The 19,989-nt window shown below is 44.7% G+C and overlaps 1 protein-coding gene across 1 annotated transcript; it reads left to right on the top strand.

Annotated features, from left to right (window-relative positions):
- The first annotated feature begins 510 nt into the window (after positions 1 to 510).
- On the top strand, positions 511 to 15,892 carry LOC120840264. The gene is made up of 5 exons (XM_040210682.2): positions 511 to 593; positions 1,555 to 1,570; positions 4,080 to 4,224; positions 10,395 to 10,779; positions 15,564 to 15,892. Exons 1-5 carry the CDS (start codon positions 543 to 545, stop codon positions 15,864 to 15,866), a joined length of 900 nt encoding a protein of 299 aa, XP_040066616.1. The 5' UTR covers positions 511 to 542; the 3' UTR covers positions 15,867 to 15,892.
- Positions 15,893 to 19,989: the final 4,097 nt, after the last annotated feature.

Below are 19,989 nucleotides of genomic sequence, written 5' to 3'. Positions count from 1 at the left end.
TGCGCATCTTTTGTTTTTACATTTGGGTTTTTTTATTCGTAAATGTCACATTCGCGAGCTTGGATGAAAACCAGGTTCGATACTTGTGTTGTGCATGTTCCCCTCCAGAAATAACTCAATGTTGTTACTTGCTACTTCATCAAAAAGTTAGAAAAATATGCTATTCGTTCCTTTCACAAAACTAAATCAAATTCTTTTTAATGCCGAAAAAAGTAATTACACACATGTAAAACCCTACAAGCATCCAGTTACTCAAAAATTTGGATTTTGGCATAATCACAAGTTTCTTGGAACGTCACCTTTCGTATAACAGTGGCCTACATCGCTTGACAGTCTTCGTAGGAACACTAGGTATACAAAGTAAAGTATTTCCTATACGAGGCCTTGCAATAACCGAGGTCCAAATACGTCCCACGTTTTCAGTTTATCTGTCGATGACGTCTATATTCTTATCGTCTGCATTGACGCGCGATCCCCGGTATAAAAGGGACTATCACTTGTGCCGATTTTATACGCGAATCTCGTGCTCATAGGTATCAGAAATGACTCCCTACATCTTGCTTCTTCTGGCAATATGCTGCACCTCCAGAATCGTAAGTTTGCCTTATCTATTTCTTGTCTTCTCATACTATGGCTCCTAAGAATGTACAACATTTTTTTTCTTGGAAATGCTTATAATGAACGCTATATATATATTCTCACCAAATATTCTTAATATTCTCACCAAATAAATCAACCGATAAATATAAAATTAAAAATAAAAGTGTAATGAGGTGAACAGGCGCCTCAAACTAAAGCAAAAAAGAACCTACATTCTACGTTGGCGAAACAAGGGCGACTGTCCCGAAGGAGCGCGTTACTGCTGCTTTTGTACTTGCTGTATGATCAGGAAAGTTCTGAACCAGAACGCACGGTGTCAGCCGAGGAGAATCTGGAGCTGTACTGAAGAGCAAAGATGAGGAGAAAAAAATCCACTCAAACAGGGTTTGAACCCCATTCCACAGTGTGGCAGCCGTGTGCGCTGGCGACTGCGCCAAGCACGAGGCAGCATTGATTATCAGGCTTCAGTACTTTTGTTACCTCTTCTTTAGCTACCCTAAAATGATTCAATACATGACTTGTAGGTGTCGTCAGTCTTCCCTTCTTTCTGGTGGCCAGAAGCGCCTTGTTAACGCAGCGAAAGCTACGCTCTCATGCGCCCTTTTCCCCTAGTGGCAAGTCACATCTCTCTAATGCAGCTAAGGCCACCCTCTCAAGCGCCGTTTCCACCAATATATCTGATCAAGTCACGTCAGTGCAAGCTTTTTATAGACTTTTTGCATTCGGAGACAATGTGACACTTAAAGGTGTGTAAAGCTCAAATGGAACTGCTAACCATAACTCGCATGTCAGCTTACGATCATCTTCTTTGCTCAAAGTAGCAATATGGGGATCATTGAAGGGTAGAGTATTGATGCTATAGTTTTCGCGAAATAGAGTTTTTATTTACGAAAACGCGTATTATTTGCTTTTGCATAAATGCGTCTAATTCTGATGTTTAACTTCGCCCCACAGGTGCTTCAGGGCGCTGGTAAGCAGACGAATCCATGCCTCGTCCCCTCGTGAATAGCCGACTCACTAATAGGTCAGAAGTCCCAATGTCAGTTTTCTGAAAGAAAGATCACGCTAACGTCCTTTTCTCCAAAACTACAGCTATACAAAATGAGAGAAGAGACAACCTAAGGAAGGTGGTGAATGTTGTGGGCCATCTGTGCTCACAGTGAAGGCGCATCTAAACACTCAAAGGGACAGCGAACCCCCCAAAGTTTGTTTTTAAGTTCATTGATAGCACAAGTACTGTACTATCAAAGTTATTTCAGTCCAAATTTATATTTTAGTCTTCCAATTTAGGGTTTTAAAATCCCGAAGGCGTCAAGGTAGAAGCAAATTTTGTTGACAAGTGCCTGCCTATCTTGGCCTTAACTCGCCAAACAATCGCCAAAGTTGGGCTTCACTAGTGGTTCTTCGGTTCACAATTTCAGCTGAAATCTGACACCTTGCCAGTTACGTGATGAGCCAGAGAAACGGCAAAGGAACTAATTACGCCACTAACTTACGCCTTAGTGCAAAATCGTAGTAGGCCCAGGGTAGCCGTATCTCTGGCATAAAACTTTATATGTGTAATTAAAAAAAAAAAACAATCGTTAAAAAAAGGTTAACGCATTTTGTACATCCCGAGCCAAATTTTTGAATTAGAACCGACTGCGAAACAGGTTTTTATTTGAGACTTCTGAGCCTCGAGTTAGAAGCACGCCCCCCCCCCCCCCCCCCTCATTCCCAAACAAAAAAAGAAAATAAATTAACTCTCTGGGTGGGAAACGTCTGTCATGAAATAAAGAATCCCCCTAGAAATAATTCCAAAGTAATGTTTACACTATTTCTATTGTACTTAACAATGTACGCATATACAACCCCAAATTGCCTTTTTTCAGCGAATGTACGTTTTGTGGCATAACAGTTGCATTCGGCATACGGTTGTATGTGGGCACGAGCAAAAGAAACCTTTATCATATTGGCCTCATTAAAATAAATTTATTTTCGGAGTGCAGTAGATGAGCGATGAAGGTAAAGAAGGCGCATGGGACGGACACCAACCTGGCAGTGCGAAATGCACGATGTGTTCGAAGCTTCTGGAGAAACCTTGTAAAGTAAGCATTTGGGTTGGAGGCTGTATGAGTCAATACAAAGAACTTAGGCGGCAGAAAGTGGGTTGGTGAAAATGCAATTTTAGCAATAAATAAATAAAATAAAGGTTCCGAAAGAACTTAGATTTGAATTGTTTATCAGTGTTTTTACAACATGTTTGTAAGGCGTATACGTCTTAATGGTTGTCCAAACAGTACACTTCAAGATGCGACACTTGTCCACCATATGAAATGCAATATTCCTCTTTCGCCGTTTTATTTAATTTTTTTTTCGGGTAGAAAGCAGTTCTTTTAATGTCCACTCGTGTTCTTCACAAAGGCCTCGAGCATTGGGGTTTAAATTCAGTCAATCGCTGAAGGCCTCCGCTGCTGTGTTCAACAAGTCCCGAAAACGGCAAAAGGAAGGATACGAGGAATTCCTGCGGGGGGGGGGGGGGGGGGGAGGGGGAGGGGGAGGTCAGGGCGGGGACGGGTCGGCGGTAGAAAGATTGCGAGCCGCGGCAGAACAGGTGGACTGGCAACGGGCACACCAGGCACACCTTCGGCAGGTGGCGTGAGACTTCATATCTGGTGAGCACCGACGTCAAAGAAAGGCAAAGGAGGCGAGAAGGAAAGCCGTGGTGTTTTCCTGGTGGATGTCCGAAGAGGAGACAGACGATCGGACTTCAAATTTCACTTCCAATGCAGAAAAGTGTCGCTTAACGCATTCTGAAAGTATCATTGTTTGGACACACCTTTACAGTTCTCATACGCTTTAGCATTAATCAAGGCATCGAATCAGTGACGATATAACTCTGTCTATGTGCGATCCATGTTAGGAATTTAATTTAATAATCTAAAATTATGTTTTTGGAGGGTATGTTTGGTAGCACATGGCCAAGTTTTTGAGGTGACCCTATTAAGTAGAAATTTATACAATTTCGTTAAATTGAAGAAAAAATAATCCGCCGTCACCCTTTGTTTTAAATAGTGCCTCAAGCTGAGCTAGATACCTCAAGACAGAAGAGAAAAGGCGGCACTCCTTCTTTGACACCAAACAGAATGGTAAAGTTTAAAAAAAATATTTGCGGATATTTGATTATATATTTGTGTTATTTTTTTACCCAAATGAACACAACACTCTGTTCGCTGAGATGCCAAAACGTAGCAGCATCTGTTTACAAAACCAAATGGTTTATGAAGAAGCTGTACTGCGGGAATCGCTCGGATCGGTAGGACGCACGTTTAGTCATATCACTGAGAGACATTGCTTAGTTGAACGTTTTTACTGCGTCCAATGAACGTCACTTACGCTTCGCTTTCCTCGAGAACTATCATAAAAATTACGCCAGAGTGCGTGGTAATTTTTTGTTTCGTTTTTCTTGTGTGTTTCTTTACTTACCACGCAACCAACAGCGGCTAACCCACTCCTATTCGACCTCGAGGAAACAATTCAAGAGTTTGTGGACGCACTGCCGGTGAAGCACGGCGTCAAGGTGTCCTGGTGGGACATGTACGGGAACAACTCGGAACTCGAGTGGTTCAAGGTCAGAACACGAAAGTAAGTTGACAACACATTCATCTTGCATTTGTTGGTTTGATTCGTCTTACGTCTGTCTCTGTGTCTTTAAAGATAATTAATCAGGCATTTCGACACTCCGACGTTTAGATTTATTTTCACTAAAGCCAATACTTTTTAACGCACCCGAGCTCAGAGTATAAACTGAATAAGCTCGCGCTGCGGAACTTGGAGATCAAGACGATGCAGGGTGCCCATTTCTATCTGGAAGAACACCGTACCTGAGTGCGGTCGTGTATGCTACTGCCGTACCCTCTTCTATACTTACAAAACCTGGCAGTTCGACGACGGAGCCATAGAGTGCGCGGTCGCAAATTCGGAGCGCGAGGATCTTGTTGCAACGAGCATCAAAGAGCAATTTCTCGGGGAGCCTTGACGTCAGCGCACAGCTTTTGAAGCGGCGAGGACCCGAAACACACTTGGTCGCTCGGGAGAAGTGTGTTTCTGCGTCTCGCAGCAGCGGGGTGCCAGTCACTTGTCTGTCCTTTCATCCGTTGTCTGCCGCTCCACCTTTTCCATTTGGGCGGCCATTTCTCGTGGCGATTTGCCAGACTTTGTCAGCATATAGAAGGCTATGCTACTGCCTAAAGCACCTGTATTGCTAGTTACATAATGCCGCCAGTCGTAGTTCACTGCCTAAATCTATCTGATGCAACAGTGACACCAGACACCCACCGGGGCTGACTAACTTGCCGCTGTGTAACGGCACATTAACGTTTACATCGATATAGCTTTAATTCGGGTGTCCCCCCTCCCCATTGAAATGATAGTGTAGGGCGGAGCATATCGTCCGTTCCGTGACATCATGGTCTCATGTCACGACAGGTCATATGATGTCGGAGTCACGGGTCGTTACGAGGTGCCACGGTGTCACTTCACGCGATGATGTCACATGAGGCCATTATGTCACGTCGGGTCCGCACTGGGCACCGCGATGTCACGTGACGCCATGAGATCACGTGACCTTATGACGCCATGTGACATCACGCACACCCACACACTCTCACACACACACACACACACGCACACACACACACACACACGCGCACACACACACACATACACACAGCAACACGCCCCGTTCTCCAAGGAAAAACAACAGCAGTAAAAAAGAGACTGGATTTGGAATCCGCTGTGTTTCTCATTAAACACAATTGCGCACTTGACGGTTTGAGCAATCGAAATAAAGCAGCAATTTCGGGAGAATGGCATCACCAGTGTCACTCTCCGAGCGGACATTCGTGATGGCTATTCCACGCAAGGTGCCTTCAACGGCAGAAAAAGCGAAGCGCGAAGCCTCACTCGCCGCTGTAGCGAGAACGTCGGGCTTATACATCAGTGAAGAGATACATTAGGGTCTGACTAGATGTCGCTGGATTCACACAGGTCTAATTTTTTTTATTTGTATCAGATTTATTTAACTGACGAGGCACCGCTCGGAAGCTCCTCAGAAATTTTCCAATGTAAAATGCGAACTGAAAATAACTACAGTGCTCATGTTGGAAGTTCGCCTAATTGTTCCGCAAAAGACTAAAATAAAAAAAAAAAGCTCGATAGGCTTTTTACAATTGTTGCAAACGGACGTTGATAATTAAATCAGAAAGTCCTTATTAGGCGGCGAGCTTAATCGTTGGGACGTTGTAGTAATCTTAAGAACCTTCGGACCGTATTTAAATAAGCCGATCTCACAACACGTTCGCCGCATTCGTGACGCTTTAGTTCACAGGAGGTAGACAGAAGTGAACGAGAGGTTTCGTGCCCTCTTACGATCTACACGTTGTTGCGAGGTTGTTGCGCGTCTACGAAAGACTAATGTTCCATCGATTCCTTGCTGTGGCGGTGGCGTAGTCAATCTTATTGGTGAGATCGGCCTATGGTTAACACCTTAAAGGATTGGTTTTTATAGACCGACACGCGGAGCGGCTCTGTTTACCAACACGGCCGGAAGGCCGCGCATGCGCGGTAGTTATGTGGGCAAAATCAGCCCGGCTCTCCGTGTTTTCACCATTGCGTTCTATGGCGTGCGCTCCTTGTTGACGTTGTAGGGACACTTGTATCCCTATTTGTGCATCGTATTTCCTGACAACGTATGTCATGCTGTGCCCGACTATTTGAGCTCGCTGCCGAGCCTGAACGGCAGCGGTATCGAAACAAACTGTGCGTGGACGGCGTTGCCTACGAGGATCCGTACGCCGTAAACAAGGCCTGCTGGACTTCCGACGTAAGTTGCTGCCACCGAAGTCGACGGCTCACGTCGTCGTTTATTTAGTTTTTTTCGCCAAACCAGTTCGCGGCCGACACGGTGCAGGCGTACAAGTCTCTCGATGCCTGCGATTACGTCGAGTCGGTTTCCGCACTGCCGGCAGGATCAGCAGACTGTGGGTCTGCGGAACTGTATTCATTAATTGATTAAATACACAAAGCGTCTTGAAGTCAAGCTATGATACTTTTCCTACCCTCATGACCACAAAGCATGCCAAGCAGTAACGCTTTGTCCGTTCTGAAGTCTTGGTGGTAACACGTTACAAGTAACGGTGTTGCCGGTAACGCGTTACTTTTTTCAGTAACGTAGTTACCTACTCATTATGTTTTCGACACAGTAACGGGTAACATACTTACGTTACTATTTCAAGTAACGCAGTTACGTTACTCGTTACTACTTCCCGAGTATTAAAGAAATTACACTTCATTTTTTTCCATGTTTTAGGCGTCAAGCCATGTTTTTCTTTGCGTTTTTTCTCGTGAGTATTTAGGTGACACCGTAAAGAGATAAAGTAATTATGTTCAGTTTCTGCATGAACATAATGTTTCTTGATAATGACCTGTATCGTCAAAGCCGTAAATTGTATTAAATCATAATTTAAAAAAAGTAACGCAGAGTAACGTGCGTTACTTCTTATCGGTAGCGGTAACGCGTTCCTTTTATTTTTAGGTAACGTAGCTCAGTAACGCGTACCTCTATTTGCAAGTAACGAGTAACGTATATCGTTACTTTTTTACGGTAACACCTACAACACTGCCGTTCTGCCGCCGATCCCCTTCTGCTTGGTAGCACGGGCGTAGCGAGCCTCCGACGAGCCCTTCGGTCCGATGCTTTGTGCGCGAACACCATGGGAACAAAATCCGGGTGGCCTCGACCAGACAACGGTTTTCCTGCACATAAGTAAGCCTCGGGACGGATATTGAAATGGAATCCGCACTTGGGCCTTCAAGAAAGTGTTTTCCGCACAAACGGTCGTTCGCGCGAGGCGACCATTTTTTTCTATCCACGGATATTATCCACCTTCCATGCCTTTCAGAGTCTGCCGGGAACTTGTGGAAACTCACCCCGCTGCTTTTCTTGTACCTTTCGGTGCAATTAACGGCAACATAGCTTCGCGGCATGCTGAAATGCTACGACGCCCATGCGAAACGTGCGCGCTTTTGCCCACACCACCCGGCTCCGGCGCGATCGCAGCGCCGCCGCAGCTCCGTGACGCCAAGCCCGCGTGTCGGTCTATATGTTGGTCTTTTGTACCGCATGACCTTTCCTGCAAGGGTACAATCTCGAGCTCCCGAATACTCCCTTTTGGGAGAGAATCGAACTATACAAGGCGCTTTGTCCGGCTGCTTTCCAGCACTACATGGTGTTTAGTTTATCCAACGAAAGGCCTGTAGATCGAATCCTTGACGTCATCTTCTCGATCAAACTCGGAATGCAAATTGAAAAATAATGCTCTGTCAGCTTTCAGCTTCCACTCGTGTACTTCGGTTCACCTGAAGTTCAGACGCAGCCGAAGCTGCGAGCTGGTGGGACTAATCAGACATAATGCCCCTTCATACAAAAAAATAGCGACAACCTATGAAGAATTCTGCCTGATATCTTGGGCCGTTCCAGGCTGCGCTACCGTGGACGCACGAGCGCGAAAAGCAAAATATAACAATAAGAGTGTGCATGAAGGGCGAGGAGGGAAAAGGAATGCCTATGATGTCAGAGTGCAGTGCACGATATGAGTTCAGTGTCGCCAATCAAATTGCACCGACTGTGCAATGTCGCGACATTCATCGTCTTTATTCGAGCACATCCTTCGAGTCTAGTAGACCATGACAGTGCTCTTTTAGCCTGTGTGTATGTATCAGCGTGTCTTTCAGCCTTTGACTGCCCTCTGACTCAAGTATAGGAAAGTCGTCTGCTTTCTTGGGCGTATCCAGGTGGCGCTGCAGTCGACACGCGGGTGTAAAAAAGCAAAACATAAAAATAAAAGGTGTGCGCGTCAGAGAAGGAGGGAGGAGATGTCGCTACCTTTTTTATTCAAGGACAGGGTTGCCAGGTTGGGCTATAATTAGCCAAATTGGGCTAGTTTTATTTGAAGTTGGCGGTAAAAGGTGGTAGTTGGCTAGTATTGGGCTATTTCTGATCTGTGCTGGGCACACCGAAATGACTCAAAGCACATGGGTTTATAGGCTGAAATATGGTATTTCTAGAATAAGTTACGTGAACATTTGGCGCTTCAGTCTTTTAACTCTGATAAGTATGCGACAGCAAGCGAATTCGTCAGCTCTTTGCGCACACTGTGCAATGGACCTTTTCCATATACCGACGGCACCAGGCGGTGGCTGCGCGAACTAAAAAATCGAGGAAGTGACCTGCGCTACCAATCAATAATGGGAGCTACGTTACCAGTTGCTTCGCTCTCTGAGCAGCGTCGCGTGCCCAATGCAACGAGGTAGGCCTAGCGCGACTTTAAAGAAGGAAATCCGTAGCGTCCACCCAAACGTCGTGTTTTTCTTTCCGTCCACTTTCTTTTTTTGTGTAACATAATTATATATATGCTGCAATTACGTGTTCTACTCGTCGATTTACAGCCTCATTCCGAATTTCCTCGATTTTTTCGTGCCGACTTCCACCGCTTGGCATCGGGCGCTCGCGCGTGCGCAGAACGCTTCTCGGAAAAGGTCCATTGTTTACGCTTGAATCTTGTCCAAATGCGAGCGTGTGCTGTTACTTCTCCATCTCAATCAGTGACGGCGCAATTCCTTGCGGCCCCACCAGCATCCGTTCTGGGCACTCTTTAGGTTGCCTGTTGATTGGCGTGGACCTATACCTTGTGTTTAGTTCTGCATAATTTTCCCGTGACGTCATCGAGGTCGCGGTGCCCCGATACTAAGCGTCCCATTAATACAGTAGAAGGTATGTTGTCATGCGCTTGTAAGAGCGTTTCAGAAAGTTCGCCGAACGTGCAAGGGACGCCGTTTTTGAGATATTTCGGCATCGTTGCAGAGCACACAACACGGTGCTCATTTTTTGTGTTCGAAAATCCTTGACACTGGGAACAGAGAAAAACAGGCCGGCACGTGTCCCGTTTTGTCCGTAGTGATGTACCCAATCTCTACCATTGGTTCTTCGAGCTAGTGATGCTAGTGGTGTGAATATTTCTATTTGATATATAAAAACTTATTATGTGTCTCTTATGTTTAAAACAAGCGTTTCAAATGGTCAATTTTTTGTGGCAATTTTGGGCTATTTTTTTTTAAACATCATTTGGCTATTTTTGGGCTATATCTCGGAGAAATTTGGCCGGTCAGAATACAAACACCTGGCAACCCTGTTCAGGTACATTAATCAGACACCGTCAAAAGCGCGCATTGGTGCTGTTTATCGTGTTTCTGTACGTGTTTTATCATGGCTGAACCAATCACAAACAAAATGCACCCAGTGTGTTTCGCTTTTGACGTTGCTTGGCTGGCCTCATGAGCTCATAGCGTAGGCTGCGTTTGGGATTGAGGTGAAACGAAGTTTTGTGAAAACGTGCTTCACTGACTCAACGAGATCCTCAGATGAACACTGTCGCAAATTCAGCCGGGCGACGGGTAGATAAGTCCAACAAATACTTCATGTTGTTTATGTCACCATGGGTTTAATTGTGAACTCAGTCTCTGCGGACGCGACACTTACATCTTTTCACCTTTGAATACGGTCTATTTGAAATGATGGAGGTTGCCAGACTTCTTTTTTTCGCGTTTGACAGAAATATCCTGTGTTCATTGAAAGTAATAGCGCGGAGGTTTACCTGAATATTTAGAAATGGCTTTTATACTGATTTTACTTTAATTAAAAGTACACCCTTGACCACCTGCAACTTATTCACACATTGCTCCGTGTCATGTTGCAGCAACAAGATACTCGTCCAAGCGAGTCCCATCAAGTATGGTGAGACGAAGATCAATTCACTCCAACCAAAGGTGATCTATACGAACTGGGTCCACAATGAACAGCCCTTCAACTCAATGACAACCACGGTGAAGAGGTCCACGATGCACAACACGACGCACTCGCTCAGCACTGAGAGGGCGTTCAATTGCGGCTTTGAGTTATCCGTCAACGCCAAGCTCAACAAATCTGTGGGCATCCCTGCCAACGCGTTCACAAAATTCAATCTGACAAACCTCAACAGCGAATCTCACACTGAGACCGAGAAGTACTCCGTCAAGCAGGTCGTCACTGTGCCGCCACTGAGATCCGTGAAGATCGAGTGGCTGATCACCGACGTTTTCAGGGTGCGTGCACAAAGATTGAGAGTTGTCGCGTAGTTTCTGGTCAGCTTTGCCTACCGTTTATATCACTATGGTCACTGAATGAATGAGAACAGCTGGGCATCTCCATCAGATGCCCGGCGTTCAGCTAGCTCTCATTGACTTTCGTCGTGATTGGGCTGTTCATCCACGATCGAGCCCTCATAAAAGATATTCATCCACTTTATACATTATATTTACAGAAAATTATGTATGGTGGTTATATATATCAAGAAAATTAATCCATTTTTTATGCACTGTCTCTATCGTTTGAAATTCCTATAGATCTTAGTGTATAGAGATAGGATATATAAATTGTATAGAACGCGGATAGAGATTCCAACGACAACGAATGACGAACGCCGATAGGTCAGTTTTTGCAACAAAAAACAAAAACATATTTTCAAAATTCATTTGAGGTTTGGAATAATATATCCATAGAAACATGCACTGGTGTTTGCGGTGTGCAAACACGCAGGTATCACAAATACGCATGGCACGTATTGCTCACAACACTATTGATTTGGTGTTTTACGCAGCTCCACCCTGATATGTACCCTCAACTTTAAAGTCATTCATTTGACCGACGACCATCCCAGAATGTAAAAACAGATTAGAAGTAGGTCGCTCTTTTCTTTCGCCAATAATTTATACGGAAAGGAGTTTATAAGCGTGGGTGAACTGCACGTACAACTATAAAGCATTGCGAAAGGTAATAAATATTTGCTTCAGTCAAAACAAAAAGAGCCTCTGCAAGAAGACTCCAGCTGGGTATGATGTCGCTTAACCGCACCCCATTTTATTATTCTATCAAATTTAGTCTATAACGTTTTTGATAATATATGACGGTAAGTCTATTTAGACGTGACAATAGACATTCTACAAAGACTTCTAACATCTGTGCTGGATAGATTTCGTTTGTAAATAAGCCTATAGAAAGTCTAATAAATTTTCTATACGACACGACTAGATAGGATGTTGAAAAAGTCGTTAAATTTTAGATATGATTTCTCGCCACTTCCAAAATTAGTGTTTGTAAGGGAGGTTTAGGAGACGCCCAAGCGTTATCGAAAAAACCCGAAGCTTCACGCCGGAGGCGGGACGACTGGACGACCTGCGTGCCGTCCTCATCGTGTTGGTGACAATCATCCTGTGTTGGACAAAATACTCGACAAAAGTATTTAAGTTAAGTTACTAAATACCTGCGTCATAAAGTATTTAAAATACTACTCAAGCTACTTTCACTGTAAAGTATCTTGAGTAGGGTACAAATACTTAGACTTGCATTTCAGCTACTTTTGAAGATACTTCCGCATTGCTTAGTTTGTATCGAAGTCATTGACAACGACAATTATGCAGTTACGCAAATCTAAGTTATCAGAATGGTTTATTAGCACGCAACAACACAAAACGGAAAAAAAATACCGTAGGGCTATTTTATGCAGTCCGACTATAAAGAGCAAAATATGCCAACGAATTATAAATGATGAGGCGGCGAATAACTGAAGAAACTAAACGTTTAATGGGGCGAACTTGTTCCCAAAACAAAAGAGAGAAAGGCTAGCGTCGCGGGCGTCGATGTCGGCGAAACAGCAGGATCAACCGCTGGGGCGAGACTGACTCCTGACCGCCACTCGGAGCACCTTTTGGTACCGCGTACGTTTCTGGAACATTCGGCGTAGAAAGTTCGGCGCGTAGAACATTCGTAACTCGGACAGACGACAAAAATTCTCGAACTTACCAGAATGTCAAGTTGAAGAAATAAATAAAAGAGACGTCCGCTTTCTGGTATCGAACCCGGAGATTCCGCGCGAGAGCCAGGCGCGGTAACCATTGGGCGACGCGCTCCCTGGGCAACGCACGTAGCAATATGACTGATACATGTTACAAAACATTTCTAGGACAACAAGAAAGAGGCCGCTTTAGCTATTGGGGAGGAGATCAGACCGTGGCGCCCCAAGCTATTAACTTTAGAAGTAGATCGATGGGGAAAACAAATAGAACGGCTCAGCGCTCGGCTGACTTAACCGAACGCGGCCTCAACGTTCGGCATGAGTTCGTGTTCTCCGTTGAGGGGAAGGAGGGGGCTCTTTTGTTCCCACTCGGGCCTGCATGAACAATGCAGCGTGCACCTACACAGCTCAGCACAAAAGCCCAAGTGGGTCAAGTTCGCATCCTCTGACGACGGCTTTCGGGTGAGATACGGCATATAACGTCACTTCACTAATTGTTGGTATATTTTCATTACACGATGCCCCGCGCTCTATTAAAAAAATATGACACGAACATGCCCACAAGACCTGTGGGCATGTGCAGAGGCCTTGTGTTGGGTAAACACCGAGGTGTGGGGGTGACAAACGGGTGAGAGCGCTTCGCCTATAGTGACATCCCTGAATATCGCATCCTGCGGCGCACCTTAGACGCGTCGTTTAAGTACAATCCATATTCCATATACTTCACTATAAACAAACTTAGGACACGGATATGAGTGAATGGATAACAAAGAGAACACACCTAATAGCCACGGCAGTGGTCGCACCTTCTTCAAATAGGTTGCGTTCAGAAAAGCACTCAACGTTGGGGGACACTTTGTTGGCATTTTGAGAGGTCACCGAGCTCCTATTTCGTTTCCTGTACTGTTCTCTGCTTATCAATGTTCACTTACAGACAGTGTTCGCGAGAGCAGTAAGTGTCGAACTGACAACACAAAAAAAACAAAAAAAAAACTCGATGTTTTGCCTTAGCGGGGTCAAATATACAAAAACAAAACAAAAATGTCCACTTTTTTGTGTGTGGTCAGTTCTCATTTCCTTCTGTTTGTTATTTCTTGACACTTAAGTCTGCACTGTTTTCGTAGGTCGTTTCCCGGTCTGCTTGCGCCTCAGCGTGGCATCTTTACTTTCGTAACGATGTCTTTGGTTTGAGGATTTCTTTGGGGGAAACTTTATAGAAACAAAAAGGGCTTTTGGAAGGCGAGGGGAAAACTTTCATTTTACGAACTTTGGGCTGAAATATGGGTCACAGTCGGCAAAAAAGCGATATTTTCACGAGCTGAGTTAAAGTCACCGTAGCCAATTGGAGCTAGCAACAGGATTCGGTTGCTCGAAAGAATGTTTACGTTTGCCCGTGCCGCTCGCACCCCACTTCATACCAAAAAACCCGGAAAATCGCGGAATGTCAGAGATGTATTTAAGATAATTAGTACAAGATACTCGGAATTGTAATTAAAATAGAGTATTAAATACTCTCCATTAAAGGCATTTGCAAGATAGCAAGATACCCCAAAAAGTATTTAAGAAACAGTATCTTGGAGTGGAGTATTTGAGACAGGCACAAGTCTGCAATCGTCAGTTGATGCTAGGGTAGGATTAAGAATAACAGCTAATCGAACAGCCTTAGTTTATTAAAAGTGCCGGGGAGGTACAAGAACTCCGCCGTGTCCTGTGCAATATTTTTACTCGCTACTAATACAAACGAATGACAGCATGGAGGGGGATTTTGCATAGAGCTTACAGTTATTTCATAAAATACTCTTATTTCTGGTATTTCATAGTGATGTCAGTGTATCATTTGCTCAGTCCATTTTCTACTTGTGTGTTGCACAAAACCCGACACACGCGCAAACAAAGAATGATTTTTTATTTTTTTATTTTTTTCAACTTGAACGGTCGTATTGAAAACCGGAAAGGTATAGAAATGTTCTTAAGTTAGGCGCGAGGGTGTGAAGCAAACCTTGGTGTTGAACACTTGCATATAAAAAAATATTCAGATAGTTGCCGACGTCTTGTTAAGCTAACTGTATGGCAAGGTGTGCAACAGCTGTCGCGTTCCATATCGGTTTGCTAGTCACTAGGCTCCGAAAGCTTAAACAAAACATTATTATCATCATTATTATACCCTGCCGCATCATATATCCATATGCTCCGGGATCAACGAAGGTCCAGGAATATGAAAATAAGCACAGCCCATATAAAGTAAATAGGAGACTAATTTGACAAAATGCCATGCCGGGAATGCAGCTGAAGTTACCCCTCCCCCCCCCCCTCTTTCCCCAAAAGAAAAAAAACAAGAAAAACTGTTCCTGCCAAATTTTGTATTTCCACAAGCTCGGGGTATTAACCTATTATATCCAGAGCTTTTCCAAATGTGTTACCGGCGAAAACATGCATGCCCCGTGGCTTGCATCAGGAATTGCGTATCAGGGGTGTTTAGCAAAGTAACAAATAGTGTTTGTTTCGAATCCTTCCAAATTATGGCTCCTAAAAGCATGTTCGCAAAGACAAAGTTAAATGCTGCGCCTAATCGGCTGGTTTCATATAGAAGAAATGTCGAGAGGACGCCGTGTAACCGATTTTTATGTCGAATGACAAAAGAAAGTGGTTGTTATTGATCCTCAATCCTTCGCTGGGACTGGTCAGGTAACCTTTGTCGTTTTGGTAATAAAACTTTGAATTTGATTTTAGACATACTAGCGAGATTATAATGATGTAAACAAATGAAATGTTTTTGTTTTTGTTTTAATAGAGATAATTCGGAAAGTTTTATCCAAAAAATGAATTCGCTTTAACTTTTTCCCCCATACTGTCCCAGAAAGGTTGATCGAAACAGAGCGTGGAGACTCCCGAGTTGTCTGAAGATTGCTTCGCATCTAGTAAGACTGCGGCACTCGCCAATATCAATGCCTAGGGACGAATCACCAAGGAAGAATCATAACTGGCACTGCGTCCCTAAAGCTGTTCATGTCTATATTTTACAATGTCTTCTTCCAGGAAATCCCTTGGACGGCCGACATCACAGTGACCGGATGGTTCGCGGTTCGATACGAGAGGCGAGTCAATGGGGCATTCCTGTGGTACTACCACGTGACAAAACTGCGGGATCCGCTCTTTAAGCGCGTCGGACGGGGCGTGATGCAGTTCACCACCAATGGAACCTTCTCGAGCGTCTACGGCGTCGACGCTCACCTCAGAGTGTCCGAATACGCGCTCATGGACAAGAACGGGGAACCCTTGGTAATCACCAACCGCACACTACCTTTGAAAGCAGGCCAAGGAAACGTCACTGCCCTTTAATAAATTGTTCTTTTTTGTGAAAAGTCCACGACGCTTATCTTTTGAGTCTTGGACAAGTTATTCAACGCATGACGTGGCTTTTACAGTGGTAGCGCCCCCCCCCCCCCCCTTTGTGGGCATGATGTTGAGCGTTTGTCGTCAATGTCGTCAAGCGACACCGTGTCGTCATAAAGTCCCGGGACGTCATTACGTTGTATGACGTCATTACGTTGTATGACGTCACGGTGTAACGTAACATTGGTGTGTTTACTTGGAGTCACATCGCCACGTAGTCATGACTTGTCACGTGACTCTATGACTTCACGCTGTCAAGTGACATCGTAGTGTCACTTGACGTAAAGATGTCACGTGATGGTACAACAACTGATGAGGTCAAGATTGTTGTGATTTGATGTGACTTCATCATGTTCGCGATATCATGATGTCAGCAGCATGCTGATATTTAGCCAGTGTCGTACCATTGTCGCCCATAAATCGGTCCAAATACCGGCCGAATGTCCAGCTAAAGTTGAGGCTTGGGTGAGTTGGTATATCCTTCGGAACTAGAAACAGCGCGGAAAGACGAGGAGCACACAAAGAAGTGACAGGGACGTAGCGCTGTTGTGATACATCACAAATAAAAATAAAACAATAATAAATAAATAAATAAATATATATATATATATATATATATATATATATATATATATATATATATATATATATATATATATATATATATATATATATATATATATATATATATATGCGCCATGACACAGCCGTACAGAGTACGTGCTAAAAAACAAGCAAGTCGGCGAACCAGAAAATTCATCTCTTTGCCTGATAGGGCCACAGAAGGACTGCTTAGGCATGCTGCACCCACCCTCGCTATCTCAACAGCCTCTAGAATTTCCCGAGTAAGCTGGTCCCTATGACGCTTAACAACCTCACACCGTTGGAAGTCGGGTAGGCAACCACAGTCGCGGCAATGAATGCCCAGATGATCAGACACGGTTGTGGAGACACGAAGCGTGCTCTCTTAACCTGTCATTGAGACAGCGCCCCTCTGGCCTACGTGGCGCCTGCCACACGTCAGAGGGAGAGAATAAACAACCCCCCAGAATACGAGACGAAGCGATCTCGATGCCTCGTACTGCAAGCCGTGGCCGCCCTCGAAGAAGGGTTAAAAGCTCTGAACAACCTGGACAACTTCTCCGGGGCAGAGAATAAAACGTCGACGTCACACCTGCCAGCAATGCGTTTTAGGTTGTGGAACAAGCCGTGGGTATGTACGGAATGACCACAAGCTTTCTTCTTTCCCTTCCCTTTCTGTTATTGGCCTCTTCTTCACTTGTCATAGGCCTGCTCTTGATATCTCTCAGCAAAGACTTGGCTACCGTTGTTAACACGTGGGAGGGAAATCCAGCATTTCATAGGCGTTCAGTTTGCCTGTCAAAGCTATGTTTAATTTTATGACAATAAGACCTACGCAGCGCATGTATATAGCGAGTCCTTGCAATCGCCCGCTTGACAGTTTTGGAGTGCGAAGGGCACCAATGGCTTTCCAGCACGGTGTTCATAGCTTCAACAAACATGACCTGGACAAATAGTTAAATTCAAATCCAAAAAACGGATGCATCCTGCCTCAGGCACTTCATGAGTCAGAATAAGTGGCGAAAGGCAATCACTAAAAATGCCTAAAACTTGGATCATTGACGAAAGAAAGGATAAGGCATCGGCATAAAACAAAATAAAAAAAATCATCTACATACCAGAAGACCTTTTTCAACTTTGGTTCCCCCAAGCCGTTCAAAGATTATTCGGTCAAGGCTCGCTAAAAACCAGTCGCTAAGCACGGGGGCAATGCAAGAACCAATACATACCCCTTGCCGTTGCAAATAGATGTTACCCTCCCAAGTCGCAAAGGTAGGCCTCAGATACATATGAAGGAGCTCCATGAAGCCTTCAACTGAAAGTCCCGCGGTATTTTGAAAGGCAACTGCACCAAACACATCTATGCAGTCACGAATGCAGGTAAGGAGTTAAATATGTGGCAAGGAGTGATACAAATCCTTAATATCGAACGAACAGGCCATAAAGCTAGTGCGCTTTATTTCATTATGTGGCAAGGAGTAATAAAAATCCTTAATATCGAACGAACAGGCCATAAAGCTAGTGTCTTTAAGAAAAGAAATGACATTATCGGAAATCTTCACGAGAAAAGGATCGTGAATTAAACAGCTTCAAAAGTTTTTGCAGGAACAAGCCAACCGACTTCTGCCAAGTACCAGCCTCCGAAACAATGACACGCAAAGGGCAATCTACCTTGTGCGTCTTTGCTGCAAAGAAAAGCTCCAAACTAAGCTGTTTTCCAGCGTCAATTTTTCTTGACCAGCTGTTCGAGGTTTAGCCTCTTACACAGTTTTTTCGCCTCATATCTTTGCTTAGTTAGGGAAACGCTGTCCTTAGGCAGGAACACAGACGAAATAGCCACAAGTGCCTTGGATTTATAAAGGTCAACTGGAAGGATGAGGAACCCCCCTTCTTTATCTGAGGCTAATAAAGACAAAACGTTATCTTTCAAAAAGGTTGACACCCTCTTAACCGGGATCTTGCTAGCGCCAGGCGTGCGTCTGGTGAACACATCCAGTCCCTCCGAGACGCACCTCTCGGCCTCCGCTTCCGGAACTTTCCAGGCAACATCCCGGACAAGGCTCAGAAGTTCCGTCTGCGATTTCTTCAGCTCCACGGCAAACTTTGGACCCCGGTCCAAAACACGACGGATGCTCTCAGGCAAAGGAGACCTGACCCAGTGTGTGGACGGTGGACCTGCTTGGAGCAGCCTTCTTGGGAGCCAAAGCTCGTAGCTCCAAAAGCATGTGTCGCCAATGGTACTCAGCAGTAGCATCAGCGAGTTCGCGGTACTCACGCCACCTCCTGCCTCCGTGACCGTTGGAATTCGTGCCTTGAAGCATGAGAAGGAGAATCTCCCTGTAGAAGCGGGCCTGTCGATGCCTTTCCGAACTGAGGACCTTGCACATCCTGACTCCGTGCCCGTGCGAGGGTTGGAAGCCGCCGAAGAGTAGGATTATCTCTGGAGGAAGCTGACGGTGGCGAACGTGAAATGAGAATCTTCGTGCGTTGCAGACGGCGAGGGCGTAGATGGCGACGATGAAACAAGGCTGAACAGTGAAACAATTAAAAAGGCCCATTGTACTAGAAATGAACGATGCTAAAGTTAAGGCCTGGGCAAGTTGGTACATACTTCGGAATTAAAAACAGCCCGGAAAGACGAGGACCAGACAAAGCAGTGACACGGACGTAGCGCTGTACGCGCAGCGCTACGTCCGTGTCACTTCTTTGTCAGGTCCTCGTCTTTCCGCGCTGTTTTTAATTCCGAACGAATGTCCAGGCTTGCAGTATAGCCTCATATCAGGCAGATATTGGCGAAACGTCGTTTCGGCACCGGCCTAGTATCGGCCCGATATCGTGCGAGTACTTTACGTAACTTCGAATCGACCGGTCACTCAGGTATCGACCGGACGCTGCAAACACGACTTCTTTGCATAGGCCGTTGAATACAAGTCGTTTCAAATCACATTCTAAAATAGGGGTAAATGCTTACATCTCCTGTCCCATATAGGAAACCACCAGAGGATTGATAGACAAGTGGTACAACTTATTAAAGTAGAATGTGCGTGCTACTTACTACAAAAAATTAAGGTTTTCTTGACCCAGTTACAATACTTCCGTGTGTATTTTTCTGTAGTATTTTATAAGTAATTAGCTGTTTTATGAGATATATCGCACGTTATCACGCCTTTTTAAAAGCTGGGGCCGTTCGTTCGACGTCAGTGCGCTGTAAGCCGAATTGAAGTTTTGTGGTGCATCATATTGGACAAAAGGGTTTAAGGCCACACCTTTTTGTTTCGAGGGCACTCGCAAATACGGATAAACGAATTCGCTCTCTATCTCAACGAGAGGTTTATAACACCTCTGTCATTACTCAGTCTTTTCTCGACAGATTTTCAAAAGTAATGTTTTTTCTTCAACGTGAAATACATTAATAAATACAAATACACCAATATCAAGCCAAGCAAAACTCCTAAATCAAACACGAAGGAGCGCGGAGATTGAGAGG

This window comes from Ixodes scapularis, unplaced genomic scaffold (assembly GCF_016920785.2).
Source record: "Ixodes scapularis isolate PalLabHiFi unplaced genomic scaffold, ASM1692078v2 PGA_scaffold3__209_contigs__length_174095766, whole genome shotgun sequence".
Taxonomy (NCBI): Eukaryota; Metazoa; Arthropoda; class Arachnida; order Ixodida; family Ixodidae; genus Ixodes; species Ixodes scapularis.
This window is presented reverse-complemented; position numbering and strand designations above follow the sequence as displayed.